Raw genomic sequence first — 19,245 nt, 5'->3', positions numbered from 1 at the left:
ATTGAGGAAGTTGAAAAAAGCAAAGGTCATGATCCACAGGAAGAAAGGAGGAAAGAAAATCTCTTTGACTGTATTTTTAACTCCTTTCAACCAAGATGCACTCACCAACCGAGACAATGAACACTAAAGATAAATAAATGAAAACCGGAGTAGCTCATTCCAATCAGCAACTTATCTGATTTCTTTCACTAAAAGCGGAGGATTTCATGTTTGCTTGAATTCACAAGGAAATAAGCTCAATTTATAACAGCTAAAGAACAACTCTTCTGCCTGTGAGTGTTTGGGTAGCAAAAATCAAACCAAGATATCAGAACTTTCTGTCTTTAAGTCAAATAATACATATTATATAATACATACTACGTATCATAGAGTATACAGTATTGTTATAGAATAATATATGATAAACATATAGTATATAACCCTGGATATTTTATTTGAAATCCACACATTTCCCATTTCCCCAAAACTAGGGATAGGGAACACTGTCAAAATGGAAAACACTTTCCAGAAGGGAAAAGAAACATGAACCTTACAATCCACAGTGTTGTTGATGTTGCAAGGAGATCATAGGATGTGGAGTTAGAAGATTTGAATGTGAATTCTAGTTAATCACTAATTAGCTGTGTAATTAGAACAAATCATTTAATCTCCTTCAGTCTCCATTTTCTCATCTGTAAAATTGGAGGTTGTAAGGATTAGATAAACTAATATATGTGGAAGCATTTGGCAAATTAGAAATATTTCATTATCACTGTTAACCCTTATGGCATATTTTCCCGAAGGGGGAAATGCATATACCACTGGTACACATGAGGTTGGGGTAGGCACTTAAGGTTTAAAAAAATGAGTCCGTGTGAAAAAAAAAAGTTAAATAAATAATAGTACAGGTGGAAAAATATTGAAAGTAGCATGCAAACGATTGACATTTGGTTGACTTATCCAGATATAAATTCTTCTTGGGAGGAAGGGAAAAGAGATGGAACCACCAAACTCCCTAAGGATGTCTCTAGTACAAAAAAAATTATTTTAAAATGTAGATAAATGGGTTACCTTTCAGTTAAACACTCAACCTAAAAAGAAAAGTATGCATATGATTTGCTTGCATGGCAACTTCTCTTATTAAAAAAAATCTCATGAAAACAACACTGTCTACATAATCCAAAACTGAGTTCTAGCCTGTAGGCTCAGTGTTTTCAAGCAATATTACATGCAATAAAATTGCATTAAATTGCATTTCCAGAATAATCTGAATGTTCCCCCTTGGAATTTATGTCCTCTGTCTAACAAGGGAAGCTCATATAGTGTTTTTGGTCAGAGTGTGATAGCCATAAGTTATCATAAATGTACACTAACCTCCTCGTTTTATAGATAGGGAAACATAACTGGATAAGGGCAGCCATTTGGTGACTCCCCATTTGTTGCAGATCTGGAAATAGAACTGGCTTTGGGTCCACAGACTAAGTCCAGGGCCTCTCCTATTTCCTAAATGTGAAGTACTTAATGTCCAAGCAAAGTCGGGAGAAACATTTGACATTTAAATCCTCTGTTTATTTATTTATTTTTTTAATTTACTGGTGCTAGTGAAAATCCTGTGTCAAACACAGAGGGCAACCTTAAAAGGCATTAAGCACTCAATACATTAAGAATTGAAATACATTACCTTCTTCCAGTCTCATATTCTTATTTGTTCTTACATTTTATGGTTCTTCTATATTCTTAATTTAGTTCTGAAGTTACTTTCCCTTTTTCTGTTATGTCCCCTTGAGTACAAAATATACTTTCACGAAGGTGCTTCTTAATCTTATCCAGGGTGTTTGTGAACCATCTACATTTATAGGAATACGCATTTTTTTCTTTTTGAGATGGAGTTTCACTCTTGTCGCCCAGGCTGGAGTGCGGTGGTACGATCTCAGCTCACTGCAACCTCCGCCTCCCAGTTTCGAACGATTTTCCTGCCTCAGCCTCCTGAGTAGCTGGGATTACAGGCGCCCGCCACCATGCCCGGCTAGTTTTTTTGTATTTTTAGTAGATACGGGGTTTTGCCATATTGGGCAAGCTTGTCTTGAACTCCTGACCTCAGGCGATCTGCCCACCTTGGCTTCCCAAAGTGCTGGGATTACAGGCATGAGCCACCACGCATAGGAATATTTTAATATTTGGAATTGATAACTGAAAATTCAGCATACAAAAACGCTTGTCTATATGGAAAACAATATACATGTTGTCACATATTATTACACTTGGAGTATTTAATGCAAAGGTAGTGTGCCTTTTTTTGTTGTTGTTGATTTTCCTTGTTTAGTGAAACATTTTCCAGTAGCCAGTCAAATAAATTGCTGGCAAATGAACAATATTTTAGCCATCAAGATTCAATGATCATGTTGGCCTCCCGAAACCAAACTCCAAACATGTTGAGGAAACATTCTCTGCCATGGCAGTCTCAAAACACCCTGGCATTTTACTGATACCTCTGGCACTATGCCTTCCAAAATCAGAAGGCCAGCCTAGAGCCTTGCTTATTTTAAAGTTTCTTTTTTTATCATTACATTTTAATTTTGAAATAATTTCACGCATATGAAAAAGCTACAAAAATAAGACAAAGCACTTCCATATACCCTTCATCCAAATTTCCAAAATGTCCATATTTTACCACAGTAGCTTTAGCATACTCTCCCTCTCTCAAAAGACTAACAGATCAATAGGTACATTTGTTTTTTTTCTTGAACCATCTGAGAATAAATTGTAGGCATTTTATCCTTTTACCCCTAAACATTTTAATGTTGTAGTTCCCCCATATAAGGACATTGTCTTTCATAGCTGCAGTACAAAAATCAAAATCAGGAACTTAGAATCAATATAGCACTATTACCTAATCTACAGACCTTATTCAGTTTTTCCCAATTGTCCCACTGATTTGGTTTGCAATACTTTTGATACCTCACGCCATCTTCTAAATGCATTGCTCTGCCCTATACATTGGGAATTCTGTAAGCCAGAAGCTCTTGTTCCCACACAAATAGTTCAAATGTTTTAAATTAATAAGTTATATAAATTGCTCGGGTTGAAGGAATACTCACTCATGTTTAAATTTGCATACCAGACACGGTAACACAACTTCTAGTGACTCAATATGAGTCACGTGATCATGCCCCAAAAGTGTGTTTCATGCTAAAATTGCAAACTTGCCTGAGTCCTTGTGCTTTGTGCATTTGGGGTCCATAGTCATGGAAAGTTAACCATAGACCCTCACCTAAGTGCCCTGGAGAAATTCTCCCAGCATCAGTCTTGATAGCAGGCTTGATTTCCTCTTCCGGCTAACGGGTCACTTGAGATCTTCCCATGGCTTCATGATGTGAATTACATGAGATGAAGAAAGCATTAGGACAGGGGCTGGCTTATTAAGTGCCTAACCACTTATAGATGTAATTGATTTTATTAGTTGAATGAACAAACAGTCAAATACACTGTTTTGCATGAAACAGGATAAAATTTATTTTCAATTTGATTTAAAGTAATTAGCACATTCATTTTTCACAGCTTTTCTAATCAAGCTAAATCCTAGGCCTCCTCATGGAAGAATAAATAAGTGCAATACTATCTTGAAATTTAAAAAGTTAAGACAACACATGAAAATAAGAACAGAGACTAGGGGTAGGAGCTATATTATTTGTATATTGCCGTGGATACTTTACTACAATGCAATAGAACAACACATCCATACACTTTCTGTCAAATCATATTTCTAATCTTTGTCTAAGGTCTTAATATAGGAACATTTATTGGAGAAATAAAATAAAATTAGAAGGCTCCTTCTTTCCTTCTCTTTCTTTCCCCTTGCTTCCTCCCTCCCTCCCTTCCTTCCTCCCTCACTCCCTCCCTTCCCTCTCTCTCTCTTTCTTTTCTCTTCCTTTCTCTTTCTCTCTTTCTTCTTGCTTGCTTTCCTCTCTTTCTCCTACGCGCCCCCCCTTTTCTTTCTCTCTCCCTCTTTCTTTCACAAAGGGACACATCTAGCTTAGGAATGTGGCACAGAGCTAATTAGCCAGGCAAATAAATAAATACAGTAGAATACACAAATAAAGGTTGCCACACCTGCAGGCACTCGGGTTGAGTGAGAGGGGCCCAGTCCTCCACAGGTCACATGGGCCTCTTTTCCACCACCACTGACTGTCCTGTAAGCACAGCTGACACCACTTCGCCTCCAGCAAGGTCAGAGCGCAGCGTCACAGGAACAGAGGCAGCATTGTCTTCACGTTCACACGGAAACACCGTCCAATGTGCTCTGATCAGCAGCTGCAACAGGGGCTTCCCCATGGCGGCAGCACCAGGGCCTCCCTCGAAAGCCATCTGCCTCATCCTCCGATGGCCACCTTTCTTCCACCAACCTGCCTTCCATAAAATGCCTTATCTTGGCTTTTGAACAACTCTTCAATCCCTCAGGGATTGTGGGAATTCTCACCTTCCCTATTCGTACAAATTGCCTTTAAATGAGAAGTTATTTGGCCTGTGGTGGGCACTGTCATCCGGAGCCAGAAGCTCAATGTGAACTATGATTAATGAATTATAAAGCCAATTCACTGAGCCATTACATTAGTGGAGCACTGTCGTAAGCAGGAACTAATTCTATGTGGAAATAATCATTCAACCAGAGAAAGGCATTTCCTATCCATTAGAAAATACTACGAAGAGATAATCCTTAAAAGAAAAAATCCACATACTATCGGCCAAAACAAAAGATTATTCAACCTTTGAAAACAAATTTGAATTTTGGCTTAATTATAGGTTTTGCTCTTATGATAAAAGAAATGCTACTTGATTATTTGATTATAAGCAATTTAGTACATGACCAGTTCTTGGAAAAAAATTTCTTTTAAGTAAAATCCCTCAATTTGTGTTTTATTACCAAAAGCCTCCATAGGGGAAAAATGTGTTTAAGACTATAACACAGGTTTAGAGAATAATTTTGGTGATTATTGTTCATTTATTTTCCTTATTAAGCTAATTTAATTATCATTGAGACACAAACATTAGCTCCAGTACTGGGCTTCTCACATCTGTTAGTAAAGATTTGATTAGGGCTACACAAATGTGCTAGATTAAACTATCTAGTTGGTGAAATTCAAGCCACCTGGATATTTTAGCAACATCAATAAGAATAATTCTCTTTTTCAAAATCAGTAAATCCAAGCTATATTAAAAAGAATTAATTAATGAGTGCCAGATAGGCAAAACAAACATTTGACAATGAATCATATTATCAAAGGTTTTGAGGGAGATCCCTCTCAGCTTATGTTTAGATGTCAAATTATATTACCAAAACTAAACAATCTGTTAAGATGATGTCTTAATGCAGTAAGTCTCTAGTGCCATACGGGGTTTTCTTGTTTTTTTTTTTTTTTTAACTTCTTAAACATTGTTAGTAGGAAAAAAGATATGCTCTATTTACCAATGATAATCAAATCATAAGACATTTGCCCCAAAATGTTACCTTGGATATTTCCAAGAGCTGTTAGTCATTGAAATCCTATTTAAGATACTGTTACAAAGTTTAGTTAATGTATCACACATATATCTTGATGTATGCTTCATAGGAGGAACTCAGTAAAGACACGGGTATTGAAATAATTAATATATAAACATTAGGGGTTTCATAAAATATATAAAGAATTCTAGAATTAGAAGGAACTCAAAAAATCATCCAGTCCAGGGCTGGCAAACTTACTCTGTAAATGGGCAGATAGAGAGTGAATAATCTAGGCTTTGTGAGCCTGATGGTCTCTGTAACAACGATTCAACTTTGCCCTTGTAGTCATAGACAAGAGTAAATTAATGGGTATGTTTGTGTTTCAATAAAACTTTATTTACAAAAGCAAGTAGCAGATGGAATTTGACCCACCAGCAGTATATCGATAATCCTTCATGGAATCCAACTTCTGTATTTTAAAAACCAACACCTTCGGCCTCATGTGGGATGGCAGCTTGCCCAAGGTTAAACAGCAAGTTAAGCAGCAAGTGGCAGAGCTGAAGTTGAATTTGACCCTTCCAGCTTCCAGGCAAGTGCTGAATTCATTGTAATGACACATGGATGGTTGGCTGTGTTCAGATGGAAAGTCTGCCCAGTCTTAAAGCAGATCGGAAATGCTTCATGTATTTGATGTCTATAGAATTGTGATGTGTGGATGACTCCTCATATCTCCAGTGAATAAGTTGCTTTCCAGAGACCTAAGCAGAATCACAAATAATATTTTTTGGGAAAGGAACATGAACATCCTTGCAGTTAACCAAGCATGAAAATGCTCGCCTGAAAAGCCACACATGGCTTGCTTCATTAAAGACCATTTCAGTCTTGAAAAACTGCGTTTCTATTGAATATTTATAACAAATATGATTGAATAAAAAGAATTTAAGGTGGAAAAAACCCTATGTGTTGTGATTCCAAATTAAATCTTATTTTCATGTTGACAGTGTTTTGTATTCCCTGGTTTGCATGGTATAAAGAACCATCTTATTACAATGCCCTTTTCCAGCACCAAATAATAAGACTTTCTAGATTAATACTTGAGTCACCAACATTCATTTTCTAGCGGGGTTTTCCCCTTTCACGTAGTTCATTCTTTTCATTTGGAAGGAAGCGCAAGAAATGAGTCCCTAAGCAATCCTAAATGAGGATGTGGGTCTGGGTCTTTCTCTGTGGATATCTGCATGGAACGGCTTTGTAATCCTTGCCCTAAAACTGACAGTCCAGAAAGACATGATTGATGAAAGGGAACTGGATGTTTGAGTCAAAATGGACCGTCATTAACTAACTGAACCAAGTAAATGAAATGGAGTTTCCAAGGGGCAGTGGGGCACATTCTTCTTGAAAACATGGGCCCAATGTTCAGGATGTGTTTTACTGAAGGGGGTTGGGGAGTGGTGGGAGCCACTACTTAATGGCTCCCAGCTTGCAAAGGTGAAATAGCCCATACTATATATATAAATATATATATATATGTACACACACACACATATATACATACACACACATTTTTTTTTTCTTCAGCAGTTCTGTGTTGATGTTGATTTGCACATCTCTCACTGAACAGATGAGGGTGCATCTTCTCCTGTGTCATGCATTTTTCAGGCTCTGAAATCACAAAAATAATACTCACAAATGCAAATAAAATTATGCTACTATAATTGTTTTCTAGTTTAGTTAGGTATTTTATATCAGCTTAGAAGTAAATTAAGCTGTATCTTTTCTTACTTTATGTAATCAAACAAAAATGCACAACATAAAAATCTTACATTTATGTGAAACTATATTTTCATATATGCGTTTCTTTTGGATCAAAAGGGTAGATTTTTAAAATAAATTGTATCATTTTTATAATACTTCATGTTAGAACTTAGGTCATATGTTATATCAAGTACAACTTTAGAATATAATAAAGATCCATGTATTACTGAAATATTGGAGCATACAAGTGTTTTTAAAATAAAAGTTCAACCTCTGCCCTGCCATCAGCCCCCACACAAAAAAGCTACCATATTGCTTTAGGTCACGGATAACAAAAGCATGAATGATTCAGATGAACACCTTTTGAACTTTTTTCAGGAAGACTTGAGTGGTAAGGTAACTTAAAGTCTTAACCATAATGCATGCAGGTGGCCCTTTCTTGGCTTGAAACATCTTGAAACAGTTTCCGTGCCTAGCAAGGAGGCTCCTGTGTCAGTGTGGCTTGCTCAAGAAGGATGGAAAGAGAGTATGCAAATGAGTGCATATTTATTGGTTCAGGGGCAAGACTTAGAGTTGAGCGGTGCAAAATGTGACTACCCTTTCTTAGAAGCTAGCCAGAGTACATAAAGGGAATAAAAATGCATTTTTCATTATGTTTTATTCACTGAAGGAATTTCTGGTTTTTGTTGTTGTTGTTGTTTTATAATAGATGATTAAAGAATACAGGACAGCATGTTATACAAGAATAACAAAGACAAACAATTAGCAAACTATTGAGTTAGAGTGGATCTACTGTGGTGCATGTTTAATTGTAGGACTAAACAAACGCCTGTGCATTGTTAATGGGTGAACATATTGGCTGAGCTATCTGAGCTATTCCTGCTTATAAAATAGAACCTGAAGCAAGTGTATAAGTCTTTGTAGTTTGTATTTTTATATTGGCCTTATTCTTTACTCCATGTTATGTTCTTACTTTTGTTTTTCTCTTCATTTATGTTATCTTGAAGTGTCTTATGTACCCTTAGAAGCTACTTTAGGTCCAATTTAGAACTAGAGCTACATATAGTTTGAATTTTACACCATTATGGAAATTTGAAGATGTTATCATTCACTGATAGGCACAAATTATTATAAGAAAAGCTGAAGTCATTAGCCCAAATAAAGGATTAGAATTAACAATGAAAGTGAACTTAGAGTATAATTAATGAATTCTCTAATTGCTCTTCCTGTGTTAGTTCATTAAGCCTGACTATTGCGTGGATATTCAGGCATCTGTCTCCAACATCTGTCATCTCACTGATTCCTGGGTTGACTCTGTTGAAGCCTGGGAGGAAGGGTTTGCCTTTCCTCCTTCACTGCTCTTTGCATTTCCCTCCAAAATCTGAACATGCTGTGAAAACGAAAACCTTTCTCTAATATAATTGTCTGACAATGGGCAGAACCACCATGAGAAAGTTTAAGACTTCCACGGAAAAGTTGCAGATTATGCTCACTTCAACCTTTGCTACCATTGATTGTGCATGGTTAACAGCAGAGCAGCTCTTGGCCATGTGTCACCTTTAGGCTCAGAGTTTTACTGGTAATGAGATAGTATATGGGCAGATATCTGCTCAGATAGATGACATTCCCAACCCACAGACTCATTTGTTGGGAACAAGTTCACAGCCAGTGTGTGGGAGGCACCTCATGACCCTCCCCAGCTGAAAGACTCACAATAGGTCTCACTGTGTTCAAAGACTGACAGCATAGAGGGGAAATGAGCTCATCCTTTTCTTGTCTGGTATTCTAGTCCAAACTTTATTGGACTGGTGTTCTAGGTAACCCACTCACTAAAAATTGCAGGAGCAGAAAGATCTAGGTGGGGTGGAGGCACAGAAAAGACAAAAGGTGAGTCACTATCTTGTAATCAGCTTAAGTTCCAGGACTTTGCATTAAAAAGGAATAGTTACTTAGGTATATAGCACTTAAGCTGCAGAGTAGTTGGCTAGCAAAAACAGTCCCAGGATAAGTTCAAAGCTGGAAATGATGTTGGTTGGGGGCAGCATGCTTGGTTAAAACACTTTCTCTGCAGATACAGGTGGTGATTTACGCATGCAATTGAAATGCATTCAGGATACATTTATATATATATAAAATAAAGCTCACTGCTATTTTTAAAATAGGTTGACTTCAGCTTGTACCTGCAGATACTTATATGTACATTTGTTCATACTTATATGTACTTACATGTATACTTATATACAGATATACAGATACTTATATGCATACTTGTTCGTGACCATTAGAATTAACAACACATAACATTTGGGATATTTCAGAGTTCCACACTTGACCTTACCCAAAAGCTCTAGAAGCGATTGTTTTCAGAGTTCTGGTTGCATGGATTTATTAGAAAATGCTCTTCTGTATGGAAGACATGGCTTGCTATTGCATTTCTCTTTTGCAGAAAAGCAAGTCCAACAAATCAGTGACATTATTATAGCAAGAAATTATCTATGGGGCTCCACTTCCCCAGGCTATATTTCAAATTAGTGTGGGGCTATATGGAACTTAGGGAGTGGAAAGACCATGGAATAATCAGGAGATTAAGTTTCCAGTCCAGGTTCTGCCAACAAACAGCCCTATTACCTCAGCAGGTCTCCTCCTTGTTCCATCTTTGTAGAAGAAAGAAATCACTGATTTCTAAAGCTTCCTTCCAGATCTGACTTGTTTGGACATTATGTTCTTTCCCCTCTGGAGAAACAACTGTTATTCCCTGTGGGTGGTGGTGTGAGGAAATCACTCAGAGCGAGTAAACTGCCCTCTTCTCTCCGCAGAAGAGGAATCACAACTTCCTCTCGACTTAAGTTGATAGTGCTTTTGCATTTTTAAATTCCTATGATGAGAGGTCATCAAGAAAGAGCCACCTGATCAATCAATTCATCCAGAAGGTCCCAGTTTATCATCTTATAAGAAAAGTATGCTCATTGATTCGTTGGTTTATTTATTTGTTTATTCACTTATTCAACAAATATTTACTAAGTACTCGCTATGGGCCTGTCACTACCAAGAGGATAAAGCAAAGAACAGGAGAGAGGAGTCCCTGTCCTTCTGAAGCTCATGATTGAATGGAGGATGTTTATTTTAAAGCATAAGTAATTACAATAGAGTGAAAGGAATAAAAATGTAAGTAGGTACAGAAAGCGGTGAGAATACTTAGCAGGGGAGTCCCCATCCAATCTAAGGGTCAGGGAAGATGCTTCCTGAAGAGCTGGCACTTAAGCAGAGTCCTAAAGGATGAGGCATAGTTAGTGAGCTTAAGGGAGTCTTGGAGGGAGGGCAGAGAGCGAAAGTCATTTATCCATGCTCTGCAAATCACCTGACACATGGAGGCACCTGTCCCAGGTGACAGGATCTTAATGGGCAGCTCAGGAGAGAAGGGAACACTTTGAAACATGAAAATATGTGAAAAAAAAAAAAAAAAAAAAAAACAACTGAAAGGATGAGAGGCAACAGCATCCAGCATACCACAGGATCTGGAAAGTGGTGTGTTCCCACCAGCCAGACTGGACAACTTCCTGGTTCATAGGGCATTAGTTCATAGTGCATTGATAGTGGTGGGAAATTAATGTCTTTAGGCTGATTACAGCCCTGCTACCACATAGCAAATCTTAAAAATAAGACCCAACAGTCCAAACTGTTTTCAAATAACTATGTCACAAAACAGCTCAAAAATATTTACAGGAATACAAAAATATCAAGCACCCAATAAGGAAACTTATACTGCCTGACATTCAAGTAGAAATAACTAGGCAGGTAGAAAAATGGGAAAATATGACCCGCAATGACAAAAATCAATCAAAAGCAACCTGGACTGACAGATGTTACAAGTAGCAGACAAGAATATCCAATTATTGTATGTATTCCATATGTTTAAAGAATTAGGCAGAAACACACATGGAAGATATTTTTAAAATACTCAAATTGAGGTCCTAAAAAGAAAATCTACAATGTATGAGATGGCAAATACATTGTATGGGATTAACAGAAGATTAGAACTTGCAGAAAGAAAGATCAGTAAACTTGAAGATATACCCATAGAAACTTTCAAGATGAAGCACAGAAGGAATTTTTTTTTTTTTTTTTTTTAATGAAAATAGCATTAGTGAGCGTGGGACTTTCAAGGCTTAATATAACTAGAACTGGAATTTTCAAAGAGCAGGAGGGATGGGGAACAGAAAAAGATATTTGAAGAAATAATGTCTGAAAAGTTTTTATGGAAACTGTCAATCCAGAGAGCCAAAAAGCTAGACAAAGCACAAGCACATGAATCATGAAGAAAACCACACCCAGACACATCATAATCACATTGCTCAAAGGTAAAATTGTTTTAAAAACTTTTCTAAAAAGTAAAAAAGTCTCAAAAGTAGTCAGAGGAAAAATAAAATTATGCTACATACAGAGGAATAAACATATGGATTCTAACAGATTTCTTGTCAGAGCAACATGTTTATAGAGCTGAAAAACAAATCTATGAACCCAGAGTTCTGTACCATAAAAATATCTTCACAAACAAAGGCAAAATAAAGGCTTCTTCGGAGTTTTCAGAAAATACAGATTTTCATCAAGGAATGAAAAGAAGAGGATATGGTATCTACATAGTTAAATTTTTTTTTCTGGTTTTAAAGTATTTTAAAACTACCATTGACTATTTAAACAAAAATAGTTACAATGTAGTATGGATTTGTAACATCTGTGAAAGTAAAATTTGTAGCAATAGCCAAGGCTTAAGAAGGGAGAAATGGAAGCATCCAATTAAAAAAATCTTATAACATATGTGAAGTCATATAATATCACTTGAAGGAATAGTGTAATAAATTAAATATGTATACTGTAAACCCTAAATAAATTAAATATGTATAGTATAAACCCAATCATAAAGATGACAACAAAGAGTTATGGCTAGGAAACCAACAAAGGAAATAAAAATTGAGTAACAAAAATATTCAATTAATCCAAGAGAAGACAGAAAAAAAGAGAGGAAAAGGGAGCAAATAACTGAAGGGATAAATAGAAAATAAATAGCGAGATGACAGATTTAAACCTAACTGTATCAATAAGCACATTAAATGTAAGTGATGGAAACGCCTTAACTGAAAGCAGAAATGATAAGATGGGATATACTACCTATAAGAAGCACACTTTATACATAAAGACACAAAAAGGTTAAAAGTAAAAGGATGGACAATATATACTATGCCACACTAAACAAAAGAAAGTTAAAGTGGCTATATTAATATTAGACAAGGTAGATTTCAGATCAAAGAATATTACCAGAAATAATGAAGACCATTTTATGATTTTAAAAGGGCTAGTTCATTAAGGGACATAATGACTCTAAATATTTATGTACTCAATAACAGAGCTTCAAATTATATGAGCAAAACTGATGGAACTGAAAAGATAAATTAAAAAATCCAAAAGGATAGCCACAGATTTGAATACACCTCTGTTACTAATTGGTCAAAGAAGTAGACAGACAATCAAAAAGAATATAATATAGAATATCTAAATATTATCAACCAACTTGATCTGATTGGCATTTATGGAACACTCCACCTAACAACAGCATAATACACATTATTTTTTAAGGACATAAATTACATTTACCAAGGACTATATTTTGAGCCATAAAAAGTGCTCAAAAAATCCAAAAGAATTGAAGTCGACACAAAGTATATGTCGAATTTATGTCAAATAATTTCATTTTATTTGACCAAAATGAAATTAAATTAGAAAACAATGACAGAAAATATTTGGCAAATCACCAAATATTTAGAAATAACATACTTCTAAATAAACCCACTGGTCAAAATGAAATCAAAAAGGGAAATTAGAAAATAGTTTCAACTGAATGAAAATCTAAATACAACATATCAAACTTTGTGAGATGCTGTGAAATAGTACTTAGAGATACAGTCATCATTAAATGCATATGTGAGAAAAGAAGAAGCATTTCAAATTAATGACCTAGTTTTTCACCTTGGAAAACTAGCAAAAAAAAAAAAAAAAAAAAAAAGCAAATAAAACACACAGTAAGAAGAAGAAAGAAATCATAAAGATTGGAGCAGAAACTAATAGAATAAAAACTAGAAAAACAGTAGAGAAAATTAATGAACCAAAAAATTAGTTCTTTGAAAGGGTCAATAAGACTGAAAAATCTCTAGCCATGCTGATCAAGAAAAAAGTAGAAAACACAAATTACCAATGTTAGAAATGAGAGAGTTAAGTGACATCACTACTGAATCTACAGACATTAAAAGAATAATAATAAGATTTTATGAACAATTTTATGTCAATAAATTCAACAGCTTAGACAAAAGAAACAAATTCCTTGAAAGATACAAAGTATCAAAACCCACTCAAGAAAAAATAGATAAACCGAATATCCCTATGTCTAAAATGAATTTGTAGGTAAAAATCTTCCCACAAAGAAAACTCCAGGCCCAGGTGGCTTCACTGGAGAATTCTACATTAAAGAAATTAACAATAACAATGCTAAACCAAGTCTTCCAGAAGATAGGAAACAAGGGAATGCTTCCTAACTCATTCTATGAGGCCAGCCTTACCCTGATAGCTAAACCAAAGACATTATGAGAAAAGAGAACTACAAACTAATATTGTTGTTAACATGGATGTAAACTTTTAAACAAATTTCAGCAAATTGAATCCAATAATATATTGAAAGGGGTAATATATCATGTCTATTATGTAAGGTTTTTAATGTAACATTAAAAAAGCAATCATAATTCACCACATGAATAAACACAAAAGAAAAATCATTTGATGATCACAACACATGCAGAATAAGCATTTGACAAAATTCTACAGCATTTCTGTTTGCTTCTCCATAAGCATTAAATTCTCCGTAAACTAGGAATAAAAGGGAACTTCCTCACGCTGTTCAAAAGCATTTGCTGAAAACCTGCAGCTAACATTATATTTAGTGGTGAAAGACCAAATGTTTTCCCTCCAAGAACAGGAATGAGACAGGAATGTGTACTCTCCCTGCTTCTATTCTACATTTATTGGAATTTCTAACAAGTGTAGTAAGTCAATATGTGATAAAAAAGTCATCCAGATTGAAAAGAAGTAAAGCTGTCTTTATTTGCAGAAGACATAATGATCTGTGCAGAAAATCTGATGAAATCTACCTAAACATTACTACTACTAATAAATGAGTTTAGTAAGCTTGCAGGATGCAAGTTCAATATGCAAAAAATCAATTTTAAATATATATTTATATATATTTTACATATTTATATAAATATATAAAAATATATTTACATATCTATATAAATATGTAAAAATATATAATATAAAAATATAAAAATATATTATATATTAATATTAAGTAATGTAACATAAATATAACATATAATATATATTTAATATATATTTAATATATAAATTTAATATATATTTATATATAACACAAATTTAATATATAATATAAATTTAGTATATATTTAATATATAAATTTAATATATATAATGTAAATTTATATATTAATATAAATATAAATGTATATATTAATATAAATACATATACATATATATACCCTAGCAATTAAAATTATAAAAACAATACCATTTATAATAGCATTATATAACATGAAATACTTAGAGATCTGGCTAAAGATCTGTCCCTAAAGAGAAGCCTGACTAATGCAGATGTTAAAGACCTGCATACTGAAAACTATGGCTGAAAGATATTAAAAGAGACTTAAATAAATGGATATCATGTGCTCATTAATCAATAAGTGAAATTATATTTTCAGTTGTTTCCTTAGTTCATCTACAAATTCAGTGCAATCCTAACCAAAATTCCAGCAGATGATTTTGTAGAAATTGACCAACTTATTCTAAAAGTTCATATAAAAACATGAAGGATCTGGAATAGCCAAAAGAGCTATGAAAAAGAAAAACAACTTTTGAGTACTAACACTGCCTGACTTAGGACATACAAAATTACAGTAGTCAAGACACGGTGGTATTGACATAAAGATTGAAAAAGAGACAAATAGAATAGGATAGAGTACAGAGCTAGACCTTCACATATCCAGACTACTAATTTTCAACAAAAGTGCAAAGGTAATACTGTGACAAAAAGATAATTTCTTTTTTAAATGGGTCAGAGCAATTGGATATGTATTTGCCAAGATAGGTAAAACTTTGAGAAAATAATATAGGAGAAAACTTTGTAACCTTGGGTTAAGCAAAAAATACTTAGATACAATGCCAAGCTTAATTCAGAAAGGAGCCAATTGATAAACTGGACTTCATCAAAATTTAAAACTTAAAACTTCTGCTGTTCAAAAGACACTACCAAGAAAATGGAAGAAAGAAGCCACGGATGGGAAGAAAACATTTGCAAGTTATATATCTAATAAAGTACTTGTGTACAGAATATATAAATAACCTTCAAAACTCAATAATCAAAAAAACAAAAAAATGGGCAAAAGATTTGAAGGACACTTCATTAAAGAAGAAATACAGTGAGGAATAAGCACATGGAAAAAGGCTGACAGCATTCCACAACAGAAAAATGCAAATTAAAGCTGTGATGATACACCACTACAAATCGATTAAATTAATTAAAAGACTGACTATGCGCAATGTTAGTGAGGAGGTGAAGAAATTAGAACTCTCATACAATGGTATAACTGATGTGGAAAACAGTTTGCTAGTTTCTGAAAACATTAAATATCCACTTACTATATGATCCAGCCATTCCACTACTAGGTATTATTTTTCCAAGAGTGACAAAAGCACAGGTCCACAGGAAGACTTGTAGGTGACTTATACAATATGCTCATAGCATATTCATTTGCAATAGCAAAGATCTGGAAACAAAATGTCCATTAACAGGGGAATGAATAAATAAATAGGCAACACCATACAATGGAATACTACTCAGCAATGAAAAAGAGAATGAACTATTGTTAGACACAACAACGTGATTGAAGCCAAAATTAATAATGCTAGGTGAAAGAGTATCAACAAAATGAGAGTACATATTATATGATTTCACTAACATAAATTCTAGAAAAACTTAGTGTCAGAAAGCAGATCAGTGGTCATCTGGGGATGGGGAATGAACAAGTCAAAGAAAACTTTTGGAGGTGATAAATAAGTTCATTGTCTTGATTGTGTTGATGGTGTAGGTTCAACTTTGTCTAATTTTGCACTTTGTGTACAATTTATTGTATTTTCATTTAGCTTTCAAAAAGTCAAACAAAAACTGGAAAAGTATATTTGCAACAGATATAAAAATTGTATCTATAATAGATAAAAAGTTAATATAAATTGACACAAAACACTAATATTCTAACAGATAAACAGGCAAAGTTACACACAGATTTTAAAAATAATAAAAATATAGACTGGGTGAGAGGTGGCTCATGCATGTAATTCCAGCACTTTGAGAGGCCAAGACGGGTGGATCACTTGAGGTCAAGAGTTCGAGGCCAGCCTGGCCAACATGGTGAAACCCTGTCTCTACTGAAAATACAAAGATTAGCCAGGCGTGGTGGCACCCGCACCTGTAATCCCAGATACTCGGTCAGTCGAGGCAAGAGAATCGCTTGAACCCAGGAGGTGGAGGTTGCAGTGAACTGAGATTGCGCCACTGCACTCCAGCCTGGGCGACAAAGTGAGACTCCACCCCCCCAAAAAAAAATAAAAAGAAAAAGAATAAAAATATGACCAGTACTTTAAATGAGAAAATGTTCAACCTCATGGAGAACTGAGAAAATAGAAATTAAAGCAACTCAAATGTATCAAGTTTTACCTTACAAATTAGGAAATATTAAATGTTTTTTTTTTTTTAGAGACAGGGTCTCACTGTGTTGCCCAGGGTGGACAACCTGCTGGTGCAGTAGCTATTCACCGGTGGTATCATAGCACACCATAGTCTTGACCTCCTGGCCTCAAGCCATTCTCCCGCTTCAGTCTCCTGAGTAGCCGGGACTACAGGCTCATGGCTGGAAATATTTTTAAATGATAAAAACAATGTTCATTAAGGTATGATAAAATAGTCTCTCACATATTGCTAGTGAGCATATAAATTTATGTTATTATTTTGGACAACAATTTGGCAATGTGGATTTCAAATAACAAATAACCTGAGCCTTGAAAATGGACCTGATATTGATTCAGTAATTCTACGACTGGGAATCCATCCTAAGGAAAAAAGTTCCAAAAATGGAAATCCATCCCCTTTCCCACAAAGATATTCATAGCAACAATACTTATAATAAGGTAGCCTTGGAAACAATGTAAAATTGAACCATAAGGGGTCTTTATGTTATTGTTATATCAATTTCCTGAAAAATTATACAACCATATGAATTCTATTTATAAAGATTTTTTAATAACTTGGAGAACTAGGGGAAAATATTGTAATATTAAAAAGAAAAAACAAAAAGTACACCAAATCACAGTATGATTACAACTGTTTTGTTAAAAAGTGTTTTTACAAGAAAAAACACTAAATAAAGATTACATTTGGATGCGTCAAGATGTTGACGACAGTTTTCCTTGGGATTCTAAACGTACAGCCGAATTCGTTTTCCTTCTTTATGTTACTCACATATTTCCAATTTTTATGTGGCTATTGGACTTTTGTATTAAGAGGCAAAAAAATCTTTTTTAAAAAGAAGCAGAAAGTGTGATCAGTTCTTCACAGATTTTACAATCTGAGAATAAAAATTTTAATTATATTTTTCTTCCTAGTTATTTGGAGACTGTTCAATATAGGCTGTTTCTACTCACAAATTGATACTGGAAAGAATCGATATTGATCTGTTTCCCTTTTCCCATTTTTTGTCATTTCTCATCTTTGTCACCCACTCTCTGTGTGACAAGTTATTATTTTTTAAAATCTAAGTTTCTTCATCTTCCCAATGAGAGAACTGAACCGGATTTATACATTCCTGCATCACATATTTCCAGAACATCTGCCCTGGGCAGGGCCTTCAAGATGGGAGTAGGGGCAACTGGAGAACCTACGAAGCTCCCAGTTCAAGATTCCCACTAGACAGCTCATGTGAAAAGCAGGTTTCTGAGAAGGGGTGATTTTCCATGGGCCATCCTCAGGGGATGAGACTGGCATCAGAGTAGAAAAAAAGCACTCACCGAGAAGGGTGAAAATAGCCCACAGATCAGCAGGGTAAATGCAGCCTGCTGGGCATGTCCACCTAGAAGCCAAAAGGACAAATAAGTTGGGAGGAAAAATATTTTAAAGATCAGACAAAAATAAAGTGTAGCATTTCTTAGAGTCCAGGTAATGCATCCACCATCAGCTCAGAGATAAGCAAGAGTGTGGAGGTGCTTTCCTGTAGAAAGAGACAGCAGTGTGAGGGAACAGGTTAGAGAGACAAAAAGGCAAAGTGACAGTGAAATGTGTGTGTCGGGGGGATTCACTCTAGATGCCAGGAACTTATAACGTGTTTATAACCAAGTTTACTTGGTCCCAAAGACTGGGGCTTTTATATTAGCTGAATGGGTCACAAACTCTACTTTCATGGAAGGTTATATTGCTCCAGCAAACACCTTGACTTCAGAACACACCTTCCCCACTTCTACTCCTGCCTCTTTTCCATCGTGACTTGTGAATGTTGATGACTCCAGAGGAAGCTGACTACGTCACACAGTCATCAGGAAAAATGTGCTAGCTGCCTTTAGCCTGAATTAATATTATGCTTTCAATTTAAGCCTAAGAAAAGAGAATCTATTTTGACTTTTCTGTAAGCAAAAAGTGATCATTTGCTGATGGTTCCTTGTGCAATTCAAAAAGAAAATTATTAGATGTATGTAGGCAAGTACTGACTTGCAATGACAGTTTCTGTGAAGATGTAGAATGTATCAAGAATATACTGCTAGGAATTTTCTGTTTGTTTTCATTATCTAATGTGCACTAGGTTTGAGGGAGGTGAGTGTGTGTATATACGTGTTTCCATGTATGGAGAAAGTGCAAAGTTATTAAC

The 19,245-nt window shown here is 35.0% G+C and overlaps 1 protein-coding gene across 1 annotated transcript in view; it reads right to left on the bottom strand.

Annotated features, from left to right (window-relative positions):
• Window positions 1–3,922: 3,922 nt before the first annotated feature.
• Window positions 3,923–19,245, bottom strand: part of LOC107130900 (protein CASC2-like) — a 160,927-nt gene continuing 145,604 nt past the window's right edge. Inside the window, 4 exon segments of the mRNA XM_065521463.2 lie at window positions 3,923–6,114; window positions 6,117–6,219; window positions 7,023–7,123; window positions 18,395–18,456. Of these exon segments, the coding sequence (XP_065377535.1) occupies window positions 5,999–6,114; window positions 6,117–6,219; window positions 7,023–7,123; window positions 18,395–18,456 (382 nt within the window). The 3' untranslated portion in view covers window positions 3,923–5,998.

Source organism: Macaca fascicularis, chromosome 9, assembly GCF_037993035.2.
Source record: "Macaca fascicularis isolate 582-1 chromosome 9, T2T-MFA8v1.1".
Taxonomy (NCBI): domain Eukaryota; kingdom Metazoa; phylum Chordata; class Mammalia; order Primates; family Cercopithecidae; genus Macaca; species Macaca fascicularis.
Note: the sequence above shows the minus strand (reverse complement) of the source record. Positions and strands in the feature narration are given on the sequence as shown.